This window comes from Giraffa tippelskirchi, chromosome 4 (assembly GCF_054371585.1).
Source record: "Giraffa tippelskirchi isolate mGirTip1 chromosome 4, T2T-mGirTip1v1.2.pri, whole genome shotgun sequence".
In the NCBI taxonomy this organism is placed as follows: domain Eukaryota; kingdom Metazoa; phylum Chordata; class Mammalia; order Artiodactyla; family Giraffidae; genus Giraffa; species Giraffa tippelskirchi.
The window spans coordinates 20,112,405-20,127,895 of NC_137278.1; the positions used below are offsets into that span (position 1 = coordinate 20,112,405).

Below are 15,491 nucleotides of genomic sequence, written 5' to 3' on the forward strand. Positions count from 1 at the left end.
AAAGTTTGTGTTTCAACAAACAAAGTTGAAACATCCTGCATCAAGCGGGCCTGTTGGTACAATTTTCCCAACAGCATTTGCTCACTTTCTGTCCCTGTGTCACATTTTGGTAATTGTTGCACTATTTCAAGCTTTTTCATGATTTTATATGTTGTGCTGATCTGGGATCAGTGATCTCTTATGTAACTACTAGGATCACTGAAAGCTCAATGATGCTTTCAGAAATGATGGTTAGCATTTTTCAACAGTGAGTTTTTTTATCATAGGATTTTTTGTAATTAGAGGATAATTTCTTTACAATGTTGTGTTAGTTTTCACTGTACAACAACATGAATTGGCTCTAAGTATACATATATCCCGTCCCTCTTGAGCCTTCTCCCTCTCACCCCTCTAGGTCATCACAGAGCGCCAAGCTGAGCTCCCTGTGTTACACAGCAGCTTCCCATTAGCTATCTGTTTTATACATGCTAGTGTATATATGTCAATTTGGCAGTATTTTTTAATTAAGGTATGCACTTTTTTTTTTTAGAGACATAAAGTTGTACACTTAACAGAGTACAGTATAATGTAAACATCACTTTTATATACACCACGAAACCAAAACATTCATGCGATTGGCTTTACTAGCTTGGTTGTGGCGTCTGGAACTGAATCTGCTGTATCCCCAAAGTCTTCCCTTTCTACCTTTGTATTTGTATCAAGTCTGAAAAATCATTTATTTGTATATACAATGAACTCTTCTGATTAATTAACTCTTCTCCAAATATAGGATGTGTACTCCTACAAGCAAGTGGGAGTGTCTCTGAACAGGATATTCACGGTGAACCCCAAAGGAGAGCTCGTGCAGGAACATGCCAAGACCAACATCTCCTCGTGAGTATCACTGTCATTGGCAATGACCTTGGAGTGATATTTTACAGTTAACAGTATACCTTTCTAATCCTTTGGTTGCCTATATTGTAATCTTTAAGTCCTACAAGGAAACCATGTTTTAATTTGCTGGATTTTGTCCAGAACCTAAGTTTTGGACAACCTGAATTAAATCAGATTCATCACTTCATGGCACATTGAAGGGGAAAAAGTGGAAACAGTGACTTGGGTTCCAAAATCACTGCAGACAGTGACTGCAGCCATGAAATTAAAAGATGCTTGCTCCTTGGAAGAAAAGCTGTGACAGACCCAGACACTGTATTAAAAAGCATTGACATCACTTTGCCAACAAAGGTCCATGCAGCCTAAGCTATGGTTTTTGCAGTAGTCTATGTACAGATATGTGAGTTGGACCATAAAGAAGGCTGAGCACCAAAGAATTGATGCTTTCACATTTTCGCTGGAGAAGACTAGTCCCTTGGACAGCAAGGAGGTCAAACCAGTCAGTCCTAAAAGAAATCAACCCTGAATATTCATTGGAAGGACTATTGCTAAAGCTGAAGCTCCAATACTTTGGCCACCTGATGTGAAGAACTGATTCATTGGAAAAGACGGTGATGCTGGGAAAGATTGAAGGCAAAAGGAGAAGAGGGCGACAGAGGATGAGGTGGTTAGATAGCATCACCAACTCAATGGACATGAGTTTGAGGAAATTCCAGGAGATCATGAAGGATGGAGGAGCCTGGTGTACATACTGCAGACCATTAGGTCTCAAAGAGTTGGACAGGACTTAGCAACTGAACAATGACTATTGCTGCTGTAACAACCACCTCTAGGCTGAAAATTTAATTGCGTAATTAGATGCTGCTACAGAGTGGAATGGCATGAATTTGAAAACTACTGGCTGAGATTTGCCAAATTTGCTTTGAAAGCCTAGAATGTGAATGAGAAATGTAACCAAATTAAAATATCATGAGAAGCTATATTTAAAGATGAGGAACGTATACAGCCCTTCACATCCTGACCTGTAATAATTTGCCAGAAACATCACCGTGTGACTATAAGAGTTCCTCTCATATTTTTGGCCGAAGCCCTTCTTCCCCGAGACCGTGGGCCTAACAGGGTTACTGTCTGCAGGGAGGCTGCCTGGCTGGCTGGGGCCCCTCTTGACTTGGCTGTGTCTTGCTTTGGGTTCTTAACTGCTTCGAGTGGATCACGCGTCCTCAGCTGTGCCCGCTGGGTGACGTCACCTGTCACTGGGTGACATCGGGCAGACAGATGTCATCCTGCCTTGTCTGTATCAGAGGCTGTATCCCTGTTGGCCTGGTTGCTGGAGATCTGGAAAGCTGCCTCCGGCCTGAGCCACCCTAGGGGGCCTGCGGGGCCCTCCTCATGTGGAGGAGTTAGACTGGGGGAGTTTGGGTCCAGCAGCTTCCCAAGGATTGTTTTTTTGGTAAATTAAAGATCTAGGTTCTCCTCAAGCAGATGTTCATTTTCAAGATGGTCCTTTCACCTGTTGGAGTCTAATCCAGCCTAAACAGGACAGTTGCAGGTTAGAGGCACCCTAGGGGCTGCCCCCTAAGCCTCCCTCCCCAAGGCCAGGCCAGACCTAAGAAGTTCTTAGGGTGTGGAGGGGCAAGAGGAGGGCAGAGCCGGGAAGCCAGGACCCTCCTCCAATCCCTCAGAACTGGAGGCGGTGCTGGGCGTGGCCTTGTGAGCCCACAACAGCAGGAACTCTTCTTTCCTCCCCCTCCTGAGTTCTCAGTGGGGCCCCCTACCCCAACAGTGTCTCAGTTCCCTCTTTTCCCCCGCTCACCCGTGAGAGTGGTTCCTGGTCTCGAGGAGACAGTGAATTTCCATTAAAGGTCAAAAGAAGTCAAGTGAAACGTTGCCCGGAAATGGCAAAGGTTTCTGCCCAGCCAGCAGCCAAGGGGCAAGTCTTGTCACAAGGGGCATGGGAAGGGGGACTACCGCAGCTCCGCAGGTTTGCCCAGGAGCCCACATGCACATGCCCATGCCTCGTGGGAGAAAATTTTACATGTTGGCAAAGAACGATGTCACCTTCTACCTGGACTGGGAGATACGGCTGTTCCCATGGGAGAGCAGCCCTCCTTCCCCAGGAAAGCACATGCTTTTCTCTGGCTCAGAGCTCGGGCGCCCCGAGCTTGGAACCCCTGTGTTTGAGCTTGGAACCCTGGCATCGGGGCCCAGCTAATGCTTGCACCTGGGGAGCTGGTGTGTTGTCTCTGAGAAGTCAGGAGCCCACCCCAGTTGGAGGGCTTCAGCACTTTCTTTCTTGGCCTTTGTGGCCGGCAGTGCGTGGGTGCCGCTTGCTCTGAAGGAGCCCCTGGTGAGGAAGGTTGGCCCGAGAGAGGTACGGATGGACCGGGTTTGGGTCTGGCGCCACTGAACCCCGATGATGAATGTGAGCCGCCCCCAGGCAGGGAGAGGCCACCTCCCTGAGCCACAGAACTCAAGCAAACAGGTCTCCAAGCCAGAAATTATTTTAAAATTTTGTTTCAGTCCTCGGGAAAGACACAATTCTTGCTTATTAAGAAAGATTTTCTCCATTTTGTGTAAGCACAATGTTTCTCGTAAATTCTCTGGAAGTCCTTTGTTAAATACACACACTCACCCTTATTTAAAAATTGTTTTATGCCTCAGAAATGTGAATTCCTGGAGTTTGGATTTCAAAAACCGTTTCTGGTTCTTAGCAAATTGGAACTGGAAAGGGACCTGGGGACTGTCAGGGAAGGCTCTGGGAATGTGCAAGGAGGCCTGGGCTCATCTGGTCAGAGCCCAGAGGTCTGAAAATGCATGTTCAATACGCAACTTTCTCTTTGTGGTTCTAGGCCACAGAAACTAATATGCAATGTCTCCTTGAGAATACACAGAAAATAGAGTGAGAGAGCATTACAGGGAGCATTGAGAATCACTGATGAGGCCCATGTCCACATTCTAGAAGGACCTGAAGCCCAGAGAGGGCAATATACCTGCCCAGGGTCCCACAGCAGTAAGACAGGAATAGATCCTAGGTCTCATGACCCTTGTGCCAACTAGGGCTTTTTTTCCCCTGAGACAAATAATTAGCCAAGGCGAACTATTTTGCAATGTTAATGATTAATTGTTACATTTATGGAGCATCAGTTCTCATTATTTTACTGTGCATACATCATTTAATTTAATCCTTGCACGTACACTGTGCACAGTTTTCCTCTTCTCCTTTTCCAGTTGAGGAAATTGTGGCTTAGAGAGATGAAACTGCTTGTTGGAGACGGCACAGCTCATCAGTGGCAAGGATACTGGAGTGGGTAGCCATTCCTTTGTCCAGGGGCTCTTCCCCACCCAGGGATCAAGCCCGAGTCTGCAGATTTGTTACTGTCTGAGCCACCAGGGAAGCCCTCAGTGGCAGAGCTGAAGGTCGAATCCGAGTCTCCTTAGCCCCAGGGCCCAGTGCCCTTTCACTGCAGTGTTGCAGCCTCCGGGGGATGCCCAGGAGATGTTTCTTTTCTGTGGGTCCCCCCACTCCCAGGCAATGTGTCTGTATCAGTAGGACAGATAGCTTCCTGTCTTCACTTCTGCTCTGTCCTTTGGGTCAGGTCGGGTCACACCCGCCTCGCCCACGGTGCCGTCTCTGACTCCTCCTTGGTTGGCGGACCCTCTGATTTTCCTATAAGTTAGCAAGGGACTATTCTAGACCAGCCTCCCTTGCTCCCACGTTAATCACGTGGTCCCCTCCACGGGCTCATGGATTCCCCCTGACTCCCAGGCACAGCGCGAGCTGCGTGCAGGTGTCCCACGTATCCAGGCGGTGATGCAGTCCATTCTCCTTCCAGGTACGTGAGACTCTGCGAAGTGGTCGACCACGTCTTCCCCTTGCTGAAAAGGAGCCACTCTTCTGACTTCCCCTGCTCGGACACCTTCAGTAACTTCACCTTTTGGAGAGAGCCACCGCCACCCTTTGAAAACCAGGACATTCATTCTGCATCAGCCTAAAAGGTTCCTGACCATCCCCTCCTGACATCCCGTGAAGACTGGGCACTCCCATTAAAGGATAGGTTTGGGGACGTGCAGTCATTTGCTTAAGAGCAGAGAGGACCGAGGACGGGGTTTCCCCTCCCCGCCCCCTCCTCTGGGGTTGTCATTTCTAAGTGACACTCAAAGGGTGTCTGTACCCGGGGGGGGCGTTGGCTGACCCCTGGTGTGGAGGCTGTGCCCCGCTGCCCTCCGCAGCCCAGTCCAGGCCGGGAGTGGTTAGTGTGCAAGATGGGCTGTGAACCCTGGGGGTCCTCAGGAAGATGGGATCCAGGGAGGGGCGCCAAGTGTGCAGGACTCCCGGGAGAGTGGGGGACACAGTGCCACGCGGTGGTTTGTGCCATGGCTGCTACGCGCGGCGAGAGGGCTGTGCAGGGTCCTGTGACCTGGATCTGAGGTCTCGGGAGGGACTTCAGACCTCCCCGTGCTGGGCCTTGACCTTGTGGATGTCCCTTTGCGGTGTTTGCTGACCGGTCAAATGTTTGGCTAAGTTCTCTCATTCCTCCAGTTAAAGCTAACTTATATAAACTGGCATATTTTCCCCCTTTTTGTGCGGCACGAGGCTGGAATGTTTATGCCTTAACGCATCCGTGGCAGACATTTTATGTAGAATGTGCTTTGGCTAGCTCCCTGTGACTCTGCAATGCCTTAAGTTCAGATTATAGGAAATAACTACCAAGGCGGTATTTCGAATTAGTTCGACACTCTGCCAGCAACCTAGCCTGCAAGGTGCTGCTGAAAATGGGGGCTCGAACAGAGCTTATGCCAAATGGTGATGGTGTCGCTCTCTTTCGTGAGCTCTCAACAGAAACTGGTTGGTTTTAAGAAAAACAGTTTGAAAAAGTTAAATTATATATTCTTTGTAGATAGTGTTATTTATTACTTTACTCTGATTGGGTTATTGTTATAAGCATTTTAGCCGTATCTATTATAACTGTCAGTAATACATTAAAAAGATGTACGTGTTAGACCATCCAAAGAGCCTTATTCTGTAATCCTCACCACGCTGACCTTCTTTTGGAATTTATGAGTGATACTTTTTATTTCTCTTCACTTTTCCCACTCAAATTAAGGGCAAGTGGGTCAGCAGTTATTTGAATGACATTCTGAAAGCCGGTAGAAGATGATCTTTTACTTGTTTATTAAATTGGCTCCTGGAGAGAATAATTTGAAAAGTGAAAAAATTATTTTGGAGAAAGATTTTGCTTTACTTTTTGAGCTATTATTTTTTTTAAAGAGTGTTACTCCATTGATTGAAATGCTCTCCTATTTAAATCGCATGGTTAGAGTCATAGGAGGCAAACAGTGGAACAGCTGAGGCAATTCTACTCTTTCTGTGAAAGAAAATCCTTTCTTGTAATTGGTGGGCTTTGCTGCAGTGGACGCCCTCCCGAGTGGTCCACGTGGCCACACAGGAAACGCCAATGCCCGTGCGTAGCTAATCGCAGATTTGCATGGAAGCACGACCGCATGTGCAGATCCCTTTTTAGAGGCATTAAAAACAATTTAAAATGATCCTGCCTTACCTTGGGCTTGCTCATTAGTGACCTTCGGAGGCTACACTCATTCTTTCTGTCTCAAGGGTGTTTTGGGGTGAATTTTAACTGCTGTGAACCGAGTATCAGCTCACAGGTCTGCAGAGGCTGGCCCAGTTTCTCCCTTGCCCTGGGAGGAATTTGGCCGTGGCCCTGGGTCACCTGTCCCTTGTGGCGAGTGCCCTTCATCAGGATGACTGGCCGTTGAGAGTATGCAACTTGGATGTACCCTAAGCTTCCACACCACTGCCCTCTGAAACAGAGCGCGCCTTCCAGAAAGTTGCAATGTCAGGTTTGTGTCAAAATCACAGCGTGACCCCCGGAGAGGCTGTAACTTTCACACCTGCCTCCTGGGCTTTGGAAAATGAGATTTGTGCCTGGGAAGCACTCACGCATACGTGTGCTGGTTTAATCAGTGTTCACACACCCACAACTCTGTGACCCCATGGCCACGGGCTAGGATGCTGTGTTCGGACCACACATTTCAAAGCTACCCAATGGAAATGAATTCCTCCATAGTGACGACAGGTCATCAAACGTTCATCACATGTGATGGAGAAAAATGTACATCCCGGGTACACTGGGGAAAATGATGACAACTTCAAAGAGAATTCCCTTTTCCATTTTAGGTTTGGGATCGCCATTTTAAGTATATTTTATTTACAACACTTGATCTGTATTTGTATATGCTGGTACAATGATAAAAAAAATCACTGTAATCCTTGATTGCATTGTCCTGGATGCAGAGCTAGAATATACTGTAATAAATGAGACCAATGAAAGACTTCCCTGAAGCCAGGCATGTGAATTTTAAATAGTTTTTGGTAAGTTATTAAGTTGCTGATTTCTTATTGTGTGATATCAAGCATACTATTTTATTTTCTACTTAAAAAACAAAAACCTTAAAGCTCTGAACTGTTCAATATTGGAATAAAAAAAGCCCATCTTTTCTGATGCCTTTGGTGAAATCCTGACCCTCTGTGTGCGCTTGGGAGGGAAAGAGGGTGAAGACAGGAGAGGGCTGGGCTCCTTCCCCTCCCCACCCCCACCAGGGGCGGGGACTCATCTCACCTTGCAGGGAATGACTTAGAAGCAGGGAGAATTGTGCTAGATGCTGTATGTGAGATATCTCCCAGGACCCGGCCCATAATCGATGTTTAACACATGGTTCTTGCACAGGCGGGCTGTGTTCTGTGCTCTCTTATGGGACGTCAGTCAGGTGCAGCCCCAGGAGAGCCCAGGAGAACCAAGCTTATTATACTCCCAGGTTCTCAGAGTGGGAGGCCACATGGGAAACCCCCAGGGTGGTCAGGAGGCAGAAGAGTGAGGGGGAAGCCGAGGATACAGGCTTTATTGGGGTCTCTGCCCAACAGGCAGGGCCAGGGGAGCAGCTGAGGATTGCCAAGTGTGGCTCATTTCAGTGGCCTTTAAACTACAGGCGTGGCCTTCGGTTGCCTGGTGCCCGGCCCTGGGCTGATGAGGGCCGAGGAATAGTGCCAACACCGGTGTAGCTGCGGTGCCAGCCAGACAGAAGAGGCCTGCTCTGGGTCTCGGCATCATCTAGTTTGCATTCCACAGGCATGCTCCAGCCGGACCCTCTGCTATCTCTAAAAAATGCCTGGCCAGTCTCTCCTAGCCAGAGTTGTTTAGATCACAAAACACTATGTATGGCTGAGTCCCTTTGCTGTTCACATGAAATTATCACAACACTGCTAATCAGCTTTGAACAGTGGAAGTGTTAGTAGCTCAGTTGTGTCTGACTTTTTGCAACCCCATGGACTGTAGCCCCCCAGGCTCCTCTGTCCATGGGATTTGCCAGGCAAGAATACAGAGGTGGGTAGCCATTCCCTTCTCCAGGGAATCTTCCCAATCCAGGGATCAAACCCAGGTCTCCTGAATTGCAGGCAGATTCTTTACCATCTGAACCACCAGGAAGCCCTAATTGCCTATATTCTAATATAAAATTAAAAGTTTTTTAAGAAGTCACTAACCTATGGTTTTTCCAGTAGTCATGTATGGATGTGAGCATTGGACTTTGAAGAAAGCTGAGCGCCGAAGAATTGATGCTTTTGAACTGTGGTGTTGGAGAAGACTCTTGAGAGTCCCTTGGACTGCAAGGAGATCCAACCAGTCCATCCTAAAGGAGATCAGTCCTGGGTGTTCATTGGAAGGACTGATGTTGAAGCTGAAACTCCAATACTTTGGCCACCTCATGCGAAGAGTTGACTCATTGGAAAATACCCTGATGCTGGAAAGGATTGGGGTCAGGAGGAGAAGGGGACGACGGAGGATGAGATGGCTGAATGGCATCACTGACTCGATGGACATGGGTTTGGGTAAACTCCGGGAGTTGGTGATGGACAGGGAGGCCTGGCGTGCTGTGATTCATGGGATCTCAAAGAGTCGGACACGACTGAGTGACTGAACTGAGCTGAAGCAGTATGATATACATAAAATAAAAGTAGAGACAGTACAGGTGTCCTTGCCTCAGGTCCACTGTCCTCAGTTTTTGGACTCTGGCGTACCTGATTCATTTCTCATTTTGAACAAATCAAAACCCTTGATGAGTTCACCCAGATAACTTGAAAACCTTCAAAATTCCTACTGATTTTGCATATTGTTGACATGCCCGAGACATCTTATCAATTTACCTGCATCAGCCTAAATGTTTTTGGAATAAATGCAAGAATATTGGCCCCAAAGATGGCCACCCAGGGTACCAGGTTATTTCCTTGTGAAGCTGAGATCCAAGCAGTTCATCTCAAGGCGTCTGTAGAATTCATGCCTGTGCATCTTAAAAACAAACTATCATTTAGCTAAACATCACAGATCTAGTCCAAGCCTGAATTCAAATGGTAGGTGCTTCTCTGGAAAGTGAATGTAAACTGCAGTCTTGGGCCTGTCCCCACTCCTCTGTGGAACCACTAGGCTATGCTATTTCCATTTGGTTGTGCAGACAGCCCTCACACGTGCAAGGGAAAACCAGTTCGACAGCTTGCATTTCCTGATGTCTCAGCTGTAATCACCTGAATATTTAAAATACTTCCTACCTTGGTTTGCAAACCCTGACACACCCCACCAGATGCACCAGCCCTTTGAGTGGATGTTATGCCACACTGACAACCAGCCAGTGACCACTGGGCCTCAGAGTGACCTTTCCTATAAAAGGTAACAGGCAGCCCTCGTACAATCCTAAGACAGAAGAACAGGCGTGGAGGCAAGTTACACAGCATTATTTAAAAAAATTAAACTCTGGGATCTGACTTCCTCCTTGCAGCAGGAGTGTTGTTGTCACCAGCTGTTCCAGGGAGATTTGTCACATCACCCATCATTTCGTATTCACCTGCCTCCCTTTGAAACTGCACAAAGCACTCTGCTCTGTTTCTACAGAGCTGGGGGTCATGGGGGGGCGGATCTGGCTCTACCCGACATCTATGGGCTTCCCTGGTGGCACTAGTGGTAAAGAACCCACCTGCCAATGCAGGAGACATAAGAGACGTGGGTTCGATTCCTGGCTTGGGAAGATCCCCTGCGGGGTGGGGGTTGGGGGAGCACGGCAACCCACTCCGGTATTCTTGCCTGGAGAACCCCATGGACCGAGGAGCCCTCCAGGCTCTAAAAGAGTCGGACACACTGAAGCGACTGAGCATGCATGCACATGACATCTTACTTTGATCCAGCCTGGTCAGGGCCACAGAAAGGAGTTGCTGAGAGAGGAGGACCGCTGGAAATCCAATACAGCGGCTTGCCAGAGCCACAAGGTATCCTGAGCCTTCAATGCACAGCCGCTAGCCTAAGCCACCTTCCTGGGCCTTCATTGCTGTGTCTGCTGCTTCCAGCTGGGAGGAGGCAGTGCCCTCGACCAGGCCGGGCAGCCAGAGTGCGTGTGAACCAGCAGCCCTGGGCTGGGCCCAGATTTCTGATGGCTCCCTCCCCCTGCTTGTTGGAACCCTGAGGTGCTGTCCTGACGCCAGCGATCTTTTCACTGGTGCAGGAAGTCCATTCAGGCCTGCATCGCCTTTAATGAGTTTTGCAAGCAAGTAGCCTCTTCCGGTGACTCATTCTGCCTTTTGTGAACCGGAGATGGTGGTTTTAGGTTTCACTTTGGAAAGTAACCACGACTTCTGCAGCTTTCTCCCGCTGCTGGAATCCGAACAAGTTACATTCATTTTGCAACAAAGAAATGTAAATGTAGGAGCTCCAGTCATATTTCTGCTCTGATTGTAAAAACATCCTTTTCCGAGATGGATGACAGCGCCAAGCTAAGGAGAAATGGTTTATATTTTCAAGGAACACATTCATTTGGGAACTTTATATTTTTCCTTCCAGGGTGACCTGATAGTTTCACTTTTATTCTTTTGTCTTCTTGATTCATACCTCCGGGATATCCAAAAAATAAACAGTGCTTGTTGATTGAGTGAGGCGGTTAACCTCTGATTTATTGAAGGAGATTTAGTTCTGGATGAAAGTTCGTGTTCTTGCTTTCATGCGGCTCACAAAGAATGATAAAGGAGATCAGTTCTTATGCAGTAAAATTGTTTTCATCTGGACCTTCTGCAGAAGTCAGTTTATGATACCTAAATAGGTGAGCTTCTCAGGATTAGAGAGTGTATGCTCAGTGGACCAGTGCTTCATAGCATCTTTCCCCCAATTCGAATAATACAGTGATTCTCAAAATGTTGAACTAAATTATTTTTGTAGAATTTTATTGAAATATGCATCAACAGAAAGCACTAGTCCTTGTTTGTTGTTTAGTTGCTAAGTCGTGTCCGACCCCATGGACTGTAGCCTGCCAGTCTCCTCTGTCCATGGGATTTACCAGGCAAGAACACTGGAGTGGGTTGCCATTTTCTCAAAATGTTGAACAAAATTGTTTTTATATAATGTTATTTAAATATGCACAAACAGAAAGCAATAGCCCTTGTATAATAATAAAACCAAAATGCATTTAAAATTAAGTGCAGATAGAACTAGAGCATCAGTGAAATTCAAATAAACTTGAATGTTATGTGGTAGAAAATGATGTATTAAAGCCAGTAAGATGATGCTTACTTTGGGGTTGATAAAAGAGGTATCCGTGCTTTACGTTTCATTTGTCAACTTTATTCTTTCAATTTTTGAGCATGGGGGGTTATCATTTAAACGATCATTAGCACTGACCTACAAAACAGTGATTAAAAAGTTCTTATTACCCATTTCCATCTCCACTGACAACTAACGAGCTGTTGCAGATTCTCCCAACAAGATAGGGTCCCTTCAGTGAGTTGTCTGATGGGACAAGCCTGCCACAGACTTGGATATGGGACTTTGGTGTTTAGCCAGGGATTACACTATGGAGATTCCATGGTCCTAGTCTGTGTTTGACATGCTGTCAAACCTCCTTTTGGACATTGTGTGACATCGTTTGGTACTCAAGGTATCAGCACACTTGGAGGTTGGGTTTGGAATGCCCATCACCCTGCTCTCTTCCAGGATTCTGACTGATGGAGTACAGCTGAATCCAGTGGACATTCATGGGTCAGTTTTCTTCCCCAAAGTGACCAAAATTATGGAAGTTGCCTGAAGTCACATTGGGACATTTAAATACCTCTTCTCATCCCCAAACTAGAAAATTCCTCCCTTCTCTGGCTCCATGGAGGATGGAGCCTGCCTGTTGCTTTTGATTCCAGCAGGCCTGCACCCCTATCATGTGGCAGACGCCCAGCCATCCCACCTGCCAGATGGAGCAGAGAGGACAAGTCCTGCTGGCGGCTGCTTCCCTCAGCTGCCACTCCTTCCCGCTGCGTCCCTCTAACGCAGGGTCCAATAAGCTAAATTCTCACCTGTGCGCTTTAAGGGAGGCAGGTGGGCAATTCTGTTTCTAGGGAGCCAAAGCTGTTATGAAACTTTGAAGGATGGTTTGTCTTGCTTTGAGAGGACGTTGGCGAGTGGCCAGGTAAAGCGCCTTTGCGTGGATTCAGGGGGTCCTGGGATAGCTTTCCTGGGGACTGGGGAACCAGGCCTGACACCTCCCCTTCCCACGAGCACGTCCTGTTGCAGGAAGTGGGGTGGGGGAGCCGAGCAGCCCGCAGATCCCCAAAGTCTGTCCCAGTTCACACAGCATCTGGAGAAAAGACGGGGGAGGGATCTAACCTTGACATCCAGAGATGAATGGGACCTTGGCGTCTTTCTCACCTGAGTTCCTAGCTCCTCACCCCGGCAATACTCAGCTGATGAGAAAGCTCCAGACCTGGGTGCCTGAGATACCCCCGATATGCTCTGGGGGTGGGGGTAGGGCGGGGAGAGAGGACAATGGACTTGACTTGGGGCTCAGAGATGGTTTGGCTTTTTCTCAGCCGAACAGCCGTACCTGCAATCAGCATTCTTTTACCACAGCGTAAAACCATCAACTAATATACAAAAATTGAAAACTGAAACTGAGGGACTTACCTGGTGGTCCAGTGGTTAAGATTCCATGCAGTTTCCACCTCAGGGGGCATGGGTTCGATCCTTGGTCGAAGAACTAAGATCCTGCCTCCTGCACTGCATGGTCAAAAAAAAAAAAAAAAATTCGGACACAAGAAATAATTTAGGGCTTTTGATGTATAATGTATGAAAAATATGAGCTTATCAAAAGGGCAGACATTAAAGCTGAGCATGTCCTGAGTGTCTGTGGGAGGACCTCACCCAGGCCTGTGGATAAAACATCACTCTTGAGGCAGTTTGCTTCTGTATAGTTGATTATGTCTGTTCATGGTGATAAAAGAAATGGTCACATATTGAGGTCTGGGGAAGTAATTCAGGCTTACACATGAGATGACCTGAATTTTATGGTAACTAGAACAGGTTTTTTTGTGGTCTACCAAGTGTGCGTTGTAAATCTGCTCTAAGTATTGAAGAAAAGGGCTCGCTGACCACAAAGAACGTCCATTTAAAAAATAAGCACCTCCCTTCCTGGGACGCCAGCACTGGGACACCTAACATGATAAGGCCCCCTTCCCAGGTGCTGAGGACGCACTGACTCATTCTGCATGTGCTGGTATGTTTTTCTGTTTTTTTTTTTTCAACAACAGCTTGAAGGAATGTATCTCCAATTAATTTAATGTTTTTTGTTTTGATAAGATATAAAAGATATGTTTCACGTGCTGAAAACGAGGCTTTGCTGGAGCAGTTTCTCAGAGCGATCTGGAAGCTGGCTTCCAGGCGATCGGCCTCAGTGAGGCTCAAATAGAACTCTCTAGATGATGCTAGTGGTAAAGAACCTGCCTGTCAATGCAGAGACATAAGAGACGCCGGTTTGACCCTTGGGTTGTGAAGATCCCCTGGAGGAGGAAATGGCAACCCACTCCAGTATTCTTGCCTGGAGAAACCCACGGACAGAGGAGCTACAGTCCATAGAGTTCCAGAGTCGGACACGAATGAAGCAACTTAGCACGCAGCACGCATGTTCTTATTATAGATTGTTTATTGATTATTTTCACTGACAATGTGTTCATTGAAGCCAGGCCTCTAAGCCCACCTTTCAGCTAGGGTGCTGGTAGGCTGCATTTACAATAACGCACCTCTGAGCATCTCTCTCCAGTTTGCGATGTGTTCGCACATTCTTAGCTCACTGGCCTGCCCTGCTTGCCCCTTGTTAAGTCTCCAGCATCTCTGGAGGCCTGGTATAATCCCCACCATCTAGTCTCTGCAGCTGGCTCATACGAAGCTCTCTGGATGGCCATTATGCGCCCATCGTTGAATTCATCCCAACTTGCCAAGCAAGAGGGAGCCGGGCCAGCAACAGGAATTCTCCATTTCCCTCTGTCATCCCAGGTCTATTCAGAGCCCCACAGAAGGACATGCTCTTAGATTTCTTTTCCAAAGCAATGATCCCAGTGCCTCAGTTCAGTTCAGTCGCTCAGTCATGTCTGACTCTTTGCGACCCCAAGGACTGCAGCACGCCAGGCTTCCCTGTCCATCACCAACTCCCGGAGTTTACTCAAACTCATGTCCATTGAGTTGGTGATGCCATCCAACCATCTCATCCTCTCTCGTCCCCTTCTCCTCCCGCCTTCAATCTTTCCCAGCATCAGGGTCTTTTCCAAAGAGTCGGTTCTTCGCATCAGGTGGCCAAAGTATTGGAGTTTCAGCTTCAGCATCAGTTCTTCCAATGGATATTCAGGACTGATTTCCTTTAGGATGGACTGGTTTGATCTCCTTGCAGTCCAAGGGACTCTCAAGAGTCTTCTTCAAAACCACAGTTCAAAAACATCAATTCTTCAGCACTCAGCTTTCTTTATAGTCCAACTCTCACATCCATACATGACTACTGGAAAAAACCAGTGCCTGGCACCTGGTTTATTCCCAGAAAGGTTGATTTGAAATAATATGGACTGTCACCAGTCAGTCTGTGGTCTTCCATTATGGGCTCAGCATCCTACCTGGGCCTGAGTTTCTTAATCGTTTTCCCTGCTGGTCTACATGGTTGCCGTGGAGCAGATAACAGCACAAAGTAATGGGTGTATCTGTACTTTGGACCTGGGACAATCCTAAATTTTATTATCATTGCTGTTTCAGATCACTTTTTACATTCTCTTCATTTTCTTGAGAAAATTCAGAGAGACTGATTTGTCTGGTGTCCTCTGATGAGTAAAAGGTAGAGCAGGAACTCAGATCTCCAAATCCAGCATGTTCTCAAGTGCTAACAGGCCCCACCGTGCCATGGCACCCAGAGAGTGGCAGTCGTATGGGTGGCCGCTGGGGTGATGGCGGTGAAGTGAGCAAAGGTCAGAGTATCTCCACCGTGTGCCCTGAACTCTGCACACAAGAGAGGCACTGACGTCTGTCCTGGCGGAGCAGGTGGAGATGAGAGGACCCAGAGCAGAGAACAGGCCGTGAGAAAGACCTGCAGACTCTTCCACAGATTACTCAGGGCTGAATCACTGTGGGTGCCACAATGCCTTTTGCTTTAGAAAGAGCTAACACATTTCGAAAAATGGGGTAAGCACCTCTTGTTTTGACCAGAAACAGATGCAAACCAGGGCTCATTCTTCTCACCAAGCAGAGCTCAACCTTTCAATTCGGAAATAT

The 15,491-nt window shown here is 47.4% G+C and overlaps 1 protein-coding gene across 46 annotated transcripts in view; it reads left to right on the forward strand.

The window, feature by feature from the left end:
* LPIN1 (lipin 1) overlaps positions 1-15,491 on the forward strand; it is a 373,872-nt gene that overhangs the window by 124,008 nt on the left and 234,373 nt on the right. For 24 of the 46 annotated variants that reach the window (XR_014083719.1, XR_014083720.1, XR_014083721.1 and 21 more), the window contains 2 exons: positions 770-873; positions 4,707-7,408. Coding sequence is in view for 32 of the 46 variants with exons in the window: in XM_081596555.1 (XP_081452681.1) it covers positions 770-873; positions 4,707-4,866 (264 nt within the window). In the remaining 14 variants the exon portion in view is untranslated. Of the gene's footprint in view, positions 1-769; positions 874-4,706; positions 7,409-8,446; positions 8,914-15,491 lie in introns of those variants that run through there. The other 22 variants (XR_014083718.1, XR_014083711.1, XR_014083717.1 and 19 more) reach the window with 4 other exon arrangements.